This window comes from Microcaecilia unicolor, chromosome 3 (assembly GCF_901765095.1).
Source record: "Microcaecilia unicolor chromosome 3, aMicUni1.1, whole genome shotgun sequence".
Taxonomy (NCBI): Eukaryota; Metazoa; Chordata; class Amphibia; order Gymnophiona; family Siphonopidae; genus Microcaecilia; species Microcaecilia unicolor.
In genome coordinates, this window is record NC_044033.1 from 61,908,291 (window position 1) to 61,923,624 (window position 15,334).

The 15,334-nt window shown below is 45.2% G+C and overlaps 1 protein-coding gene across 5 annotated transcripts in view; it reads left to right on the top strand.

Moving 5' to 3' along the window:
- Nucleotides 1–15,334, top strand: part of TAF1A (TATA-box binding protein associated factor, RNA polymerase I subunit A) — a 182,512-nt gene that overhangs the window by 137,076 nt on the left and 30,102 nt on the right. For all 5 annotated transcript variants that reach the window (XM_030195994.1, XM_030195992.1, XM_030195993.1 and 2 more), the window contains exons 7-9: nt 4,330–4,488; nt 12,754–12,820; nt 14,531–14,654. In XM_030195994.1, coding sequence (XP_030051854.1) covers nt 4,330–4,488; nt 12,754–12,820; nt 14,531–14,654 — 350 coding nt within the window. The remainder of the gene's footprint in view (nt 1–4,329; nt 4,489–12,753; nt 12,821–14,530; nt 14,655–15,334) is intronic.

Genomic DNA, 15,334 nt, shown 5'->3' on the forward strand with positions numbered 1-15,334 from the left:
CCTGCCTTACCCCGCTTTTCCCCTACTCCCAGTGCTCTCCCGTAGGGTTTGTAATTGCTGCGCTGCCTTCCTCACTAAAAATAAAAGTAACCCTGTGTTGGAACTGCCTTCTGGAGAGACGGGGGAGTGCCGTTTGGGCTCCTGGGAGTTGCCATCGAGTTTGGTAGGTTGGTTTTTCTCGGGGATGAGTACCTTGTATTTTATTTTCCCTTCTCCTCCCTTTGGCGGTCTGGGCACTTGATTACCGTGGTAACCGACATGGCAGCGGAAGTGGGAAAGAAGAGTTTGCGCTGCGGCAAGAAGCACTCCGCAGTGGGTGTTTGCAGTGCCGAGATGCAAACGTGGTGGTGGCTGTTGACGGTCCACTTTCCCGCATGGCAGATTTTGATGTGCGTACCATTTTGTCGACCGCAGCGGATGTGGCTTTGGGTTCCTCGCCGCTGCAGTCTGGGGGCCTCAGGCGTTCATCTGCCCTTCCAAATGGGAATGCTGACTGCGAGAGCACGTTACTGGGGGCTGCCTTAGGGCTGGATGCAGGAGTTGAATGGTTCGGGGAATTTTTTTCTCTCCTGATGTTATTTTCTCATGCATCAGGCCTATTTGTTAAAAAGGTCCCATCCTTCCCCACAGTATCAGATGTTATCTCCACTATGGGGGGGGGGGGGGGCAGGTTCCTGTGTTGGGAGATGGTGAGCTACTTGCTCCTACCCTTGGGGAGGATCCCACGCTTAAATGCAGGCGCCTGGCTACCATGTCTGAGGCGGGGTCATTGGGACATAGCATCTAACCAGCGCCTCACTAAGCTTCCCATTTGGGGGAAGCTGCTGTTTGGTACAATCAGGAGAAAATAGTGAAGGATTTGGGGGTTTCCAGAAGATAAGCCTAAACCTTCCGCTACAGCTGGTTCCTTAAAGCTCTGGTTTCGCAAAGCCCAGAAGTATCGCCCAAGCAGAGCTACAGAAACTTACCAACGTTCCAGGTTCCCACAGCGATCTTCCTTTCATTCTGAGAAATGGCCCTCCTGAGTGGCGGCTCGGCAGGGTACTCCCGGGCAATGATGGGGTGCCAGCTCACTCTTCTGTGCTGTTCACCCTTTTATTTGAAGAGTGGGTCAAAATTACTTCGGACCAGTTGGTCCTCAAGCTTATCAGAGGTGGTTACAGGCTTGAGTTCTCTCCCATGGGAGATGCTTTTTTGGAGTCTCAGTGTGCCACAGCTACCAAGAGGGCAGTGATGCTTGACACGTTGCAGACCTTGCTGGACATGGGCGCCATGGAACTCGTTCTGCAGGCTAAGTTAGGCACAGGCAGGTATTCAATTTACTTTGTGGTGCCCTGGAAAGGAGGCTCCTTCCAGCCAGTGCTTGACCTGTGGAAGGTGAACAAGTTTCTGCGAGTGCGGCATTTCCACATGGAAACCTTACAGTCGGTGATAGCAGCAGTATAGCCAAGGGAGTTCTTCACTGTGCTGGACTTGAAAGAGGCTTATTTACACATCCCTATTTGGCCTCCGTATAAGTGGTTTCTTCAGTTCACCGTTCTGGGACGGCATATCCAGTTTTGGGCCCATCCATTTGGACTGGCGACTGCGCCGCACACCTTTTCCAAAGTGATGGTGGTGGTGGCGGCGGCATTCCTACAGAAGGAGGGTGTTGGGGTGCATCCTTACTCGTTGATTGGCTGATCCGGGTAGATTTGGCTCAGGATAGTCAGCAATTCACCTACCAGGTCATTGAACTGTTGCAGTCTCTAGGCTAACATAGTAACATAGTAGATGACGGCAGAAAAAGACCTGCACGGTCCATCCAGTCTGCCCAAGAAATGTGCCACTTTTTTGTGTATACCTTACCTTGATTTGTACCTGTCTTTTCAGGGCACAGACCGTACAAGTCTGCCCAGCACTATCCCCGCCTCCCACCATTGGCTCTGGCACAGACCGTATAAGTCTGCCCACACTACCCGCCTCCCAACCACCAGCCCCGCCTCCCACTACCGGCTCTGTTATCCAATCTCAGCTAAACTCCTGAGGATCCCTTTCTTCTGAACAGGTGATCAACGTTCCAAGGAGTCATCTTGCTCCCTTCCAGACTTTGGAATATCTGAGGGTGTGCTTCGACACAACTTAGGGGTGCATTTTTCTTCCAAAGGGCAGGATGATCAAACATATGTCCCAGATACGCGGACTATTGCTAGTGCCGCATTCCCACGCTTGGGATTATGTTCAGGTGTTAGGATCCATAGCCACCACTCTAGAAGTAGTGCCTTGGAACAGGACTCACATACAACAAATGCAGCATTCCCTTTTAGACAGGTGGTCTCCAATGTCCCAGGAGTAATGAACATCGGCTGCCGTGGCTACTGGGGAAGAAGCACAGCTTGTGCTGGTGGCTGTGTGAGGCCAACCTTCGGCAGGGGATGCCACTGGCGCCCCCCATGGTGGGTGGTGTGCTTACAGATGCCAGTCTTATCGGGTTGGGGGGTACATTGCCTCCACCGATATGCTCAGGGGTGATGGATGGTGATGAAAGGGGAATGGCCCATCCAGTGACGATCTAGGTCGGCTGCCATCTGGGGCGGATCGCCGATGCGCAGTGACCCCCCCCCCCCCTTGGGGTGCTCTCGGCTCCGCTGGCTCCCTACTCCCTCTTTCCCCCGGAACAGAACCTGCTCTCTGCACCCCTCCAGCGGCGTGCACCCGGGGCGGACCGCTCCTACCACCCCGCCCTTGGTACGCTGCTGGGCCCATCAATTGTCTGAAGCTGTGAGCAGTGCTGAATGTGCTATGGGCTTTTCAACGATCGCTAGAGTCAAGCAGTCCACATTCTCTCGGCAATAGGACGACAGTGGCCTGTATCAATTGTCAGGAGGGGTACGCAGAGCGTTGACTGCTGAGGTGGCCAGCCTTATGAAGTGGGCAGAGAACCACGTTCTGCTGTTGTCGGTGATGCACATTGCTTGGCAGAGTAATGTGCAGTTGGATTTTCTGTCATCATATCCTCTACTTGGCAGAGTGGGAGCTGACGTTGGAGGCGGTCCTTCAGATCTTCCACAAGTGGGGGACACCAGAGGTCGATCTGAGGCCCCACCTGGAGTATTGTGTTCAGTTTTGGAGGCTGCATCTTGCTAAAGATGTAAAAAGACTGGAAGTGGTGCAAAGAAAAGCTACAAAAATGGTTTGGGATTTGCTTTGCAAACCATACAAGGAGAGACTTGTTGACCTGAACATGTATTACTGGGAGGACAGGAGAAACAGGGGTGACATGATACAGATGTTCCAATATTTGAAAGGTATTAATCTGCAAACAAACCTTTTCTGGAGACGGGAAGGCAATAGAACTAGAGGACATGAATTGAGGTTGAAGGGGGGCAGACTCAGGAGTGATGTCAGGAAGTATTTTTTTCACAGAGAGAGTGGTGGATACATGGAATGCCCTCCCATGGGAGGTGGTGGAGATGAAAATGGTAATGGAATTCAAACATGCATGGGATAAACACAAAGGAATCCCGTTTAGAAGGAATGGATCCATGGAATCTTAGCGGAGATTGGGTGGGCACACCAGTAATTGGGAAGCAAAACCGGTGCTGGGCAGACTTCTACGGTCTACGCCCTGATCGTGACTGAATAGATATGGATGAGCTTGAGTGTAAATTTTAAGGGGCTTTAACATTAACTTCAGAAATTTTAGTACAAGAAGAGTGCTTGGCAGACTTCTGCGGTCTGTGCCCTGAGAATAGCAAGGACAAATCAAACTCAGGTATACATATGAAGTATCATATACCATGTAAAATGAGTTTATCTTGTTGGGCAGACAGGATGGACCGTACAGGTCTTTATCTGTCATCATTTACTATGTTAACTATGTGTAGTACCTTTCAGAATGGAAGTACATGCTTATTTGCTTTGAAAATCTATCAACCTGCGTAATGAAAGTGTGCGTATGAACTTTTAACATGTGCACACTCATATAGTTATCCCTAAACTTTATTACATAGGTTCCTAAATGTATCACTTACAGTCCTCGAACCATACAGTCTGCTTCCACAGCACTGTCTCCACCTGGCGGCCTGTGGAGCAGAATGTCTACCCTAAGAATCAAACCCGGTTTCTCTGCATAGCAGTGAGGTGCGCCTGCCACTTGGCTGGTCGCAGTGTGATACAGTTTTGATTGCCTTTTAGTATGAGAATAAGTTACTTCAGGGACATGGCAGGCAGCCTGGTACAATTGCAACAGGAAGCTGATTTGTTGAACTTCAGATTATTTAAGTCTGTTTTCAAGTACTGGCACCACTAACCAGCATTTAGTGGCAAATTTATTTTTCCTCTCTGTAGCTTCTTGAATATTATAGCCATCACGATGAAGCCGAGGAGCTGCTGAGAACCTATGCATATGACTCCAAGTATCCATCCAATCCTAATGCCCATGTGTACCTTTACAAATTCCTCAAGAAGAATCACAAAACATCAGAAAATCTGATACAAGTTCTCAAGGTAAGTTTATGCAGTGAGTCTGTAAAGTGAATCATTTCTTTTTTTTTTTTAGTTAATCTTTTATTGACTTTCAACCAACATAAAATCAACCTTTAGTAAATGCACAGTGTACTCTTCAGTATAGCCACTGCTAACAGAACAAACACTATATTCTCAATCCCCCCCCACCTACCTCCTCTCCCCCAACCCAAATGGTCCTGCTGCCAGTGTTGAGAGTGACTCTACCTCCTGTCAGATTGTCCCAATTTGAAGCAGCGGAACACAGCAGTTCTATCCAGAACATACCAATAGTTCAATTTATGGATTACCTGAGCCCTGCTCAGTGTGACTTTGTTTCCACTCGCTGCAATCACAATCCTCACTGCTGAATTCCGAGGCAAAATAGAAAATCTTCAGGCTCATCAGGAATCAGAACACGATGGTTCAATAATGCCACCTCCATATCCGGGAGAAGTTCTTTACCAAAAATTTGAGAAAACGTATCAAAAGTTTACTCTCAAAATGTCCTGATAGGTGGACAACTCCACCACATAATGACAAATTTCACCACAACCCCTCCAATATAAATCAGCATGCAAACCAACATTTTCTTCATAGAGAAGGGAGTGTAATACCAGTGTAGTAAAACCTTATAGCCATTTTCCACCACCAAAGTTGAAACATCCAAGCCCTTGGTTCTCTGCCATACTTCATCCCAATCAGAAGCACTCAACTATCACCACAAATCTGCCTCCCATTCCTCCATATATCTGTTTCTGCCTCCTCTGAACATCAAAACATCTATATATTTGGTAAATTGCCCCTTCCTGTACCACAGGCCCCAAAAGCTTTTCAAAGGCACTAAGCCCCTGTTTCAGGTCCAAAATCATTTGAGTTTTACTAAGATAGTGCTGCACCTGGCAATAGTGGGAAAATGTCTTGGGGCTGTAGGCTATATCTTTGTTTCAGTTCCTCAAAAGAACTTACACGCCACCCAACTCACATCTACAAAAGATTGACTGATCCCTTCCTGGAGAGAACTCCATATTCCCTCAAATAGGTGTGTACCAGGAATAATGCTTGCCTTCCAACAGCTGATCCCGTACTCCCCTCCATATTCATAAAACTCTCTATATGGTCCTGTCCTCCCCGTTCCCAACCCCAACCAGCTACCCCATGGTTAGTGCATCAACCCTATATCATCTTCCCCTTCTTGCTCCACCTCCACCCACTGTTCCATTTCCTGAGCCTGCCAGGCCAAGATAGCTCAAAACTGCAGCCTAATAATACTTGCGCACATATGAAACAGCTAATTCCCCCCACCCCAACCATGCCCCAGACACAACACCCACTGTGCAATGCTCAGTCTCTGATTTCCCAAGCTGAAGCGGGACAGCTGCTGTTGTAAGTATACTAGCACACCATTCGAGACACTAATTGGCAAAGTAGAGAAAAAGTATAACGACCGAGAAAGGTTCATCGTTTCAATACGCCCTAACCAGGACAAACTTAGGGGTCCCTTTACTAAGCTGCAGTAAAAGTGGCCTGCGGTAGTGTGGGCGCATGTTTTTGGTGCGCACTGGGCCATTTTGTACTGCGACGGGAAAAAAGGCTTTTTTCAATCTTTTTTTCAATGGGGGCAGTAAATGGCCATGCTAGAATTAAAGGTAGCACGTGGCTGTTTACTGCCTGAGCCCTTACTGCCACCCATTGACCTTTTGGTAAGGATTCATGCACTATATTCACGCTTTTTGGCAGAGCATTTACCGCGAGTCCTGCAGGAGCCGCAGCCTTTTAGCCCACAGCTCACTCCGTGATACCCTATCACACACCCTCTCTTCCTTTCCCTCGTCAGTCATCTCTTTCTCCCTCTTGTGGCCCTTGTCCACTGTACTTTATGTTCTTGTATTATGGTTTGTTTATTAACTATTGTACGCCACATTGAGCCTGCCCATGGGCGGGAATATTGTGGGATATAAATGTTATAAATAAATAAATATGTACGATACTCATACAGCGCTCACCAATGTGGCCATGCTGCTGATTACCACCAGGAACGCCCCTTTGATAGAAAATAGAAAACTATTTTCTACCATGGGAAACAGTGCACACCAACCTCAACATTACCTCCCGGTAGCGCGCCACCCAGCGGTAGTGTAGATTTGTGCATGCTACACGCACTGTAGCCCTATCACCACTTTGTAAAAGGGCCCCTAGGTTTGCCCAAGTCTGCAGGTACTGAGCAATTTGCCATAACAAAGGCCCATCATACAGATTCTTTGCCCCCCCCCCCCTGAATCCCCAAATAACAGAATAACTAGCCCACTGAAAGGGAAACTGGTGCCACAGATCATTAACCTGCTCAAAGGAGAGAGAAATATTCAGAATCTCAGACTTCCTCATATTAACATAGAACCCAGAAACCCTCCCATATTCCTCAAGCTTCAGCTGTACCCCTGACAGGGATTCAGCTGGTTTAGTTAAACAAAATATTGTCCACAAATAAACTAATATTGTGGGCTTTACCATGGATCTGCACCTCATGAATGAGCTTTTGGATCCTCGACCGCTGTGCCAAAGGTTCTATCACCAGGGCAAATAGTAGGGGTGACCAAAGGGCACCCCTACCGAGTGCCTCAGTGTAACTCAAAGGTGCCGAACATCACCCATTCACCTTGACACAGGCCAAGGGACATGTCTCCAATCTAATTTCTGTTCCTCTCCTCCTCCCTTCTTTCCTGCCTTTCTCATGTGCTCTGTGGAATGCCCACTCTGTCTGCAACAAACTTCCCTACATCCATGACCTCTTTATCTCTGGTACTCTCCATCTGCTTGTCCTAACTGAGACTTGGCTTTGTCCTGAAGAGACTGTGTCATGGAGGTTCTTTTCTTCCATACTCCTCGCCCAGTTGGCCGTGGAGGTGGTGTCGGGCTACTACTTTCACCCTCCTGTAGATTTCAACGTCCTCTTCCACCTCAGTCTCACTGCTTTTCTTCCTTCGAAGTCCACTCCATTTGTCTATTCACTCCTCTGCCTCTCCAAGTAGCAGTCATTTATCAACCCCCCTGATAAGTCCCTTTCTTCCTTTCTCACTGACTTTGATGCCTGGCTTTCCTTCTTTCTTGAACCTTCATCTTCTTCCCTCATTCTTGGGGATTTTAACATTCATGCTAGTGATCCCTTTGAGTCTACTGCTTCTCAGTTTTTCGCTTTATCATCCTCTTTCAGTCTTTAACTGTGCTCTACTACCCCCATTCACCAGAATGGCCACTGTCTTGATCTTATCTTCTTCTCCAACTGCTCACTCTCCAGTTTCAGTGCCTCAGCTCTTCCCTTCTCTGACCATCATCTGATAACTTTCACACTTATACACCCTCCCCTCCAGTCCCATCCAATCTCAACCAATACATTTAGGAATTTTCAGTCTATTGACCCTTCTATTCTGTCCTCCAGTATTTCAAATCCCTTTTCAACCACTATGAGGCATATTTTCAAAGCACTTAGCCTTCCAAAGTTCCATAGGTTTCTATGGAACTTTGGAAGGCTAAGTGCTTTGAAAATATGCCTCTATGTTATCCAAGTCTGTCAATGAGTCCGTCTCTTTCTATATTACTATTCTCTCCTCTGCTCTGGATACTCTCGCTCCTCCCATTCCCTGTTCTGTAAGGTGTACCAAACAGCAGCCTTGGTTGACTTCTAGAATCCGCTACCTATGTTCCTGTGTCCACTTTGTCGAATGCTTTTGGCTGTAATCCCATGCCCATGCTGACTTCCTTCCAGTCTGCTCTTTCACTTGCCAAACAGGACTACTACATCCAGTTGACAAATTCTCTTGGCTCAAGCCCTCGATGTTTCTTTGCCATGCTGAACTCTCTCCTCAAAGTGCCTTCACCTCCAACTCCCCCTTCACTTTCTCCCCAGACTCTGGCTGAATACTTTCATGATAAGGTTCACAAGATTAAACTTGAATTGTCAACTAAGTCACCTCCACTTCTCCTTCCCTTGGTCCATTCTGTCAACCGTCCTTCAACCCGTGCCTACTTTTCTTCTTTTTCTGAAATCACTGAAGAGGAAACTGCACATTTTTTTTCTCCTCAGAACTAACTACCTGTTTCTCTGATCCTATTACCACCCATCTACTTAGCATTGTCTCTCCTATTGTCATCCCTTTTATCTGTCATATCCTCAATCTTTCAATTTCCACTGCGACTGTTCGTGATACCTTCAAACATGCTGTAGTCACACTACTTCTCAAAAAGCGTTCATTGGACTCTACCTGGCCTTCCAACTATCGCCCCATTTCCCTCCTTCCTTTCTTATTCAAAATACTTGAACGTGCTGTTCACTGCCGTTGTCTTGACTTTCTTTTTTCTCAAGCTATTCTTGATCCACTTCAGTCTGGCTTTTGCCCTCTTCATTTAACTGAAACAACTCTTGCTAAAGTCTCCAAAGACCTGTTCCTGGCCAGATCCAAAGGTCTCTATTCTATCCTTATCTTTCTTGATCTGTCTGCTGCTTTTGACACTGTTGATCACCGCCTACTCCTTGTTACGCTGTCCTCATTTGGATTTCAGGACTCTGTTCTTTCCTGTTTCTTCTTATCTCTCCTATCATACTTTTAGTGTGTACTCTGGTGGATCCTCCTCCACTTCTATCCAACTATCAGTGTACCTCAGGGATATGTCCTTGGACCTCTTCTTTTCTCCATCTAAACTTCTTCCCTTGGTACTCTGATCTCATCCCATGGTTTTCATAATCACCTTTACGCTGATAACTCCCAGATCTACCTCTCCACACCAGAAATTTCAGCAGGAATCCAGGCCAAAGTTATCAGCCTGCCTGTCTGACATTGCTGCCTGGATGTCTCATTGCCATCTGAAACTAAACATGACCAAGACTGTGCTTCTTATCTTTCCTCCTAAACCAACCTCCCCTCTTCCTCCATTCGCTCTGTCTGTGGATGACACTCATCCTCCCTGTTTCATCAGCTCGTAACCTTGGGGTCATCTTCAACTCTTCTCTCTCCTTCAATGCACATATTCAACAGACTGCTAAAACCTGTCATTTCTTTCTTTATAATATCACCACAATTCGTCCTTTCCTTTCTGAGCACATTACCAGAACCCTTATGCACACTCTTATCATCTCTCACTAGACTATTGCAACTTGCTTCTCGCAGGTCTTCCACTAAGCCATCTCTGTCCCCTTTAGTCTTTTCAAAATTCTGCTGCACAAGTTATATTCCGCCAGTGTCGGTATGCTCATATTAGCCCTCTCAAGTCACTTCGTTGGCTTCCTATCCATTACAGCATACAGTTCAAACTCCTCTTATTGACTTACAAGTGCATTCACTCTGCAACTCCTCAGTACCTCTCCACTCTTATCTCTCCCTACACTCCTCCCCGGGAACTCCGTTCAGTGGGTAAATCTCTCATATCTGCACCCTCATACTTTGCATTGGTATTAGTTTCTGTTGTATGATATCGGACAATAGAGTTCTTTGATTTTGTTTAATCTGTTCTTTTCATAATGTCAGAAATATGCCAGCATTTTCAAAAAAGGGCACCAGTTTCAATTGTGCGAGGTGATTGACTGACCCACATGTCTGGGTTTTGACACTTGTCAAAAGTCGTAGACGCCTAGGGGACAAATAAAAAAAGAATGCCCTGAAAACTTTTCAGATTTTCTTGTAAACCCAATCCTCCTGCTCTGGCCTTAGTATTCAGGGATCACGTTGCCACATCAGTATTGGGGGCATTATGTACTTTCTGTGTTAAGCACTAGTGAGAGACGACAGAGTACCTATTCTCTTTCCTCCCACTTGAGGGCAGCAAAGACTTCTGCTTTACCATTAATGGCCTGGGTAGTTCTGATGTCAAGGATACCTAAGTCTATAGGGCATTGTTTCAGGAGGAGCTGAACAGGTGATTCAGGAGGCAGTTGATCATTGTTCACCTTGCTCTGGAGGATATAAGTGGTGCAGATAGGTTTAGCTAGTTTTGAAACTTTGAAAGCACTTGATAGTATTACATCAATACTGGTACCTCAGGAGGCATCACTATCTGTGCAAACTATCCTGATGTCATCAGGTATGTTAGGTGAGGAAACCTCCAGTATACCATTGGCTTCTTCTTGTTGCCTTGATCTTGTTGAAGCTGCAAAGCAAAAGTGTGCTAGTTGGTAGCTGGGGATCAGTCTTTGCAGTGTTTTAAAAAGGAAGTATGCCTCGATGGGGAGCCAGTGTAGTAGATATAGAAGGGGGAGATACTGTCATATTTTGATAGCCTGAAGATTAGTCTAATTGCTGTATTTTGGATGGTTTGAAGCAGGGTTTTTGTACAGCCTAGGTATATTAGATTGCAGTAATCAAGAGATGATACCAGTGCATGTACCAGCCGTTCATATTGGTGGATTTCAAATTACTTCCAAATGGTACGGAGCTTTCTCACTAGGTGGAAGCTTTTTTGGCTAGGGTTTTGACTTGTGCTTCCAGAGAGAGTGTGCAGTTGACTTGGTTGCCTAGGAGTGGTGGGAGAGAGATTGAAATTCACTTGGTTGATGGTAATTGATTTAGGGATTTGATCTGGTTTTGTGTTGAAGGAAAGAAATTTGTGTTTTTTAGTGTTGGGTTTTAGCCTGTGAACACGCATCCATTTTTCTAATAGATTGATGCCTTGTTGGACCCTAGATACGTCTATTTTGATAATTGATTGTATGGGGATTAATACTAAGATGATATTGGTGTAAATGTAGTGGAAAAAGCCATTTTTATCTAGGAGTGAGCTTAAGGATTGGAGGAAAACATTGAACAGTATTGGAGATAGGGGGGACCTTGGGGGACCCCACATCTATTGCTCCAGTTTAGGGATAAATCTGCATTTACTTTGACCCTCTATGATCTACTTTCCAAGAAGCCTCTGAACCATTTTAGAACATTACCTATGATTCCCATTTCTTCGTGCTTAGTATGGTCTACTGGGTCAAACATTGAGGACAGATCAAACTGAAGCAGTAGTGTGCTTTTTACTTCACTTAACAGTAGTTGGAATTGGTCTAACACGGAGCTCAGAACTGTTTCTGTGCTAAAGAGCAAACAGAATCCTGCTTGAGGTGGTGGAAGGATATCATGCAGGTCCAAGTAGTGAGTGAGCTGTAGGGTTTCCATTCCCCACATTTAGTGAAGAATGGAATGGAGGCTATCGGTTTGTAGTTGGAGACCAGTTGACTCGGTTCTTTTGGTATTGGAGTAATGATGATTTTGGCCAAACTTTGGGAAAATATGCCTAGTGACAGTTGCTGATCAATCCATGAGAGGATTTTGTTGCGTAATGTTGGTGGGGCGGTGGTCATTAAGTGGGGAAGGCAGATGTCTAGTATGCAATAGGAGGGAGCATACTTTGAGAATAGTTTGTTAAGACAGACCATTGTGTGTTATCAAATTCCTTCCAGGTTCTGTTTGCAGGGACAGGGAAGCTAGTGCTTCAAAATCTTTGTCAGTGGTGGAGGGGAGTCCAATTCTAAGGTTATTCACCTTATCTTGGAAATATGTGGCTAGTTGTAAGTAGTAGTAGTAGTAGTTGTTGTTTTGCTGAGGGAAGTTTCTCTTTCACATGCTCTTCAGGTTTGGTAGGTGTAGTAAGTGAGTTGACAATGGAGGACAGTTGTTTCATGTTACATCCCCCTTTTTGGATCAGCTTTGAGTAATATTTTTTTCTGGCTAAAGTCTAACATCTAGTCAGAACTTGATGGGTAGGTTTAGAAGAAGATGCTGAACATCAACAAGCATTGGAGTTAGATAGAACATATTCTCAGCAACTCTGGTAGCTGGTGATTGTATTCCTCCCCAAAAAACAAAAACAAGCAAACAGACACACACACATTCTATTGAAAGCTGGGCTAGATTTTTTTCTTGGTGGGGGGAGGAGAAGGGGGTAACGATATTTTTGACAGTGATTTGTAAACATTCTAAATGGTCAAATTTTGTTGAAAGTGTGCAGATCTAGAGCAGTACTGTACTCTGTTCAATTAATCAGCTTTTGTGTGTGCATATATGGATGTAAAAATTATATAACAAGTACTTCACAGGAACAAATTTGCATTCTACAGTTGTGACATTGCATGAGGCAGAGCAAAAAAGAAAGTAGGGGAGGACCAGTACAAATCGCCTTTTACCCTTGAGTTGGAATTGTATTGGTTCTCTCCTACTTTCTTTTTTGCTCTGCCTCTGTGCCTTGATTTGCTCCTCTTTGTTTTCATCTGACAATTGCATTCACCATGTTTTTCAGGTTCTGTATAACTTGGTTCCCTCCCATGAGCTGATGCTAGAATTTGCTGAGCTGCTTCAGCAGTCAAGTAAGTCATGAAAATGCCCTGTGGGGTGATCTCAGACTTTGGATGGATAGTTCTTGCCTGCTTTGCCTTGGTGGGAGATTGGGCATGTCCATCATAAACAGAGAAAGTGTATAACTTTACCACTGTTCTGCAATGATTTCTTGGTCTTTTTTTTCTAAAGTGTGCTGACATGACTTTATCTGTCCATATCGGATTGGCATAGTTAACTGACAGAGTTCTGTCCAGCAGGCAAAATGTGTGAACACGTATACTTTGCTGTCAACGGCTAGATTTACATCTAAGTGCCACTTGTTGAATGAGCAGGTAGAGGAAGAGCCCCCCCCCCCCCCAGGATATAGGTGTAGCATTTGGTTGGGGTTGCCATTTTTGGAACATGTGCCACACTGAAGTATACACCTCTGTCCTGAAGTTTTCTCAAACACAGCCTGAGTGGTGGTGCCCTATAACACCTATCTTGGGGTGCATGGGTGGGCCGAATTTACAGGCCTGCTTCTCTGCCTGTAGGTGGGTGGGTCTGAGAGTATTACTGCTTCAGCTGAGCAGTAAGAAGGTGCCAATAGGACAGAAGATAAAGCGCTCCTTTTGGTCCCGTGTTCCTAGGTAGCTGTATACTTTGCCTAGTGGTAAATCTGGACTTGCTGTTGGCATGTAATCAAACCAAAAGAGGAGCTTCTTTTCAGAATTTAAACCTATCCATCTGGTTTCATTTGCATATGATTTTTTAGCTCTTGTTCTTTTGTAAGAGCCGTTCAACAATGTCCTTCTTTTGGCAATCATTACCACCCTACTTCAAGCACCCCCCCCCCCCCCACACCTGTATTGAGCGCTTAAATGCTAAAAGTGCAGGCAGTTTTTACATTTTAAACTGTAGTGGTTTTTAGCATCCTTCTCCTTTTGGATTTCTAAGTTTATTAGAACCTGCCTCTACTGGTGCTATATAGTAGGCAAGTCTTCGTTCACAGCTATTTTAGGATTTTTCTGTGTGCAAGAACCTGGCACATGTGTATCCCGCATTTGGCCCATTGAAGCCACTGTTGTGCAGAGGGTGGGGATTTCCTCTGAGTTGCTGTAGAAGGACTAGCTTGATCACTAGATCTATTCTTCAATTTTTATAATCTGTTTTTTAGAGACCGACCAAATTTCGGTTTCAGTTATGGTGTTGAAACTGGCCTAAAATAATTTTTCTGCCTGATTTCAGTTTCAGCCAAAAGGCTATGGCCATGGTTTCAGTTTTGGCCAAAACTGACCATGTGTTTTTGGTGGAAGCTGAAAATTTATGCTTTGTCCTGTTTGTCAACTTCCCTCCCCCTCTCCCCCAAACAGGAGTTGCCTTCCCTCCTGCCCACCTCTAAGTGTCCCCTTTGAAATCTATCTTATCCCTGGTGGTCTAGGGATATAGTTAGGGCAGGAGTGATCCGCAGTTGCTCCTGCCCTTGCTGGCTTTGCTCTCAAAATGTCTGCCACAACATTTTGTGGCAATCTTGTGAGACTGACGCAAGAGGTCATTGCAACCATTTTGTAAGTAAAACTGAGGATGTAAGAGGGGAGGGTTTCTGACTCTATGTACACAGCCTTTCAAAAGTCAAAAAAAGTGGGAGTTCAGGTTGATGGGATGTTCTGTGATTAGTTTTTTTTTTTTATATTTTACTATGTACTGAATTTGATTTGTTCCTTTTGGTAGTGACCCATCTCTTAATCTTCTCATTTAAGATAAAGAGGAGCACCATAAACTGGCTCTGCAAGTTATTTTCTCTGTTCTGGATTTTTCTGGCTGGAGAAAGAATAAAAAGGCATGGAACTGTCTAGCAAAACAAATGAAACAAGCCATTAAGTGGTAAGTTATTAACACATACTGCATGGATAAAAGGACACAATGCATATTAGTATCTCCCCCTTTCCTGTCTTGAAATACTGGACAGGTGTGTAGAGAGTAAAAGCCTAAAGTAAAGAAGGCTGCAAGGAAAACAGTGTCTCAAATTAAATCCCTCAGTTCTGCAGGATCCTGGGAGGGGGGCTAGCAAAGGCATTTTCACTAGAATAAGCAGTTGTAGTAGAATGCCATTATGACATGTGCAGGCATGAACTTGACTCTTCTATATATGTGTTGTCCCCAAGCCATAGAGCTAACTTGAACACTCCCCACCCTATTGCTATTTGCATATTATCTGTAAGTTCCTTTTAGCTAAGCAACAGAGTGGTAAGTCTGGAAACTGGTGAATGGAATTTACGGGTTAAAACATTTGACGTACAGGATCCCACCTCTTTCTCACCCCTCTCCCCACCACCCCGATTATTTTATGGTTACAAATCATATAGTAGAGCCGGTGATGACCATTTGGCAAAAAAAATCCTCAATGTGAGAGTCAAGATCTTTGTTGGGCAAAGTGAGCACACTAGTCATGATTGGGGGTAGGGGGCAGATTCCCCTTCCAGTGACACAGCTGGCTTTGTGACTTCTCCCTTTGATGTGGTCAACCTGGCTGCTTATGCACATTTACAGTTACTTTTGTAACT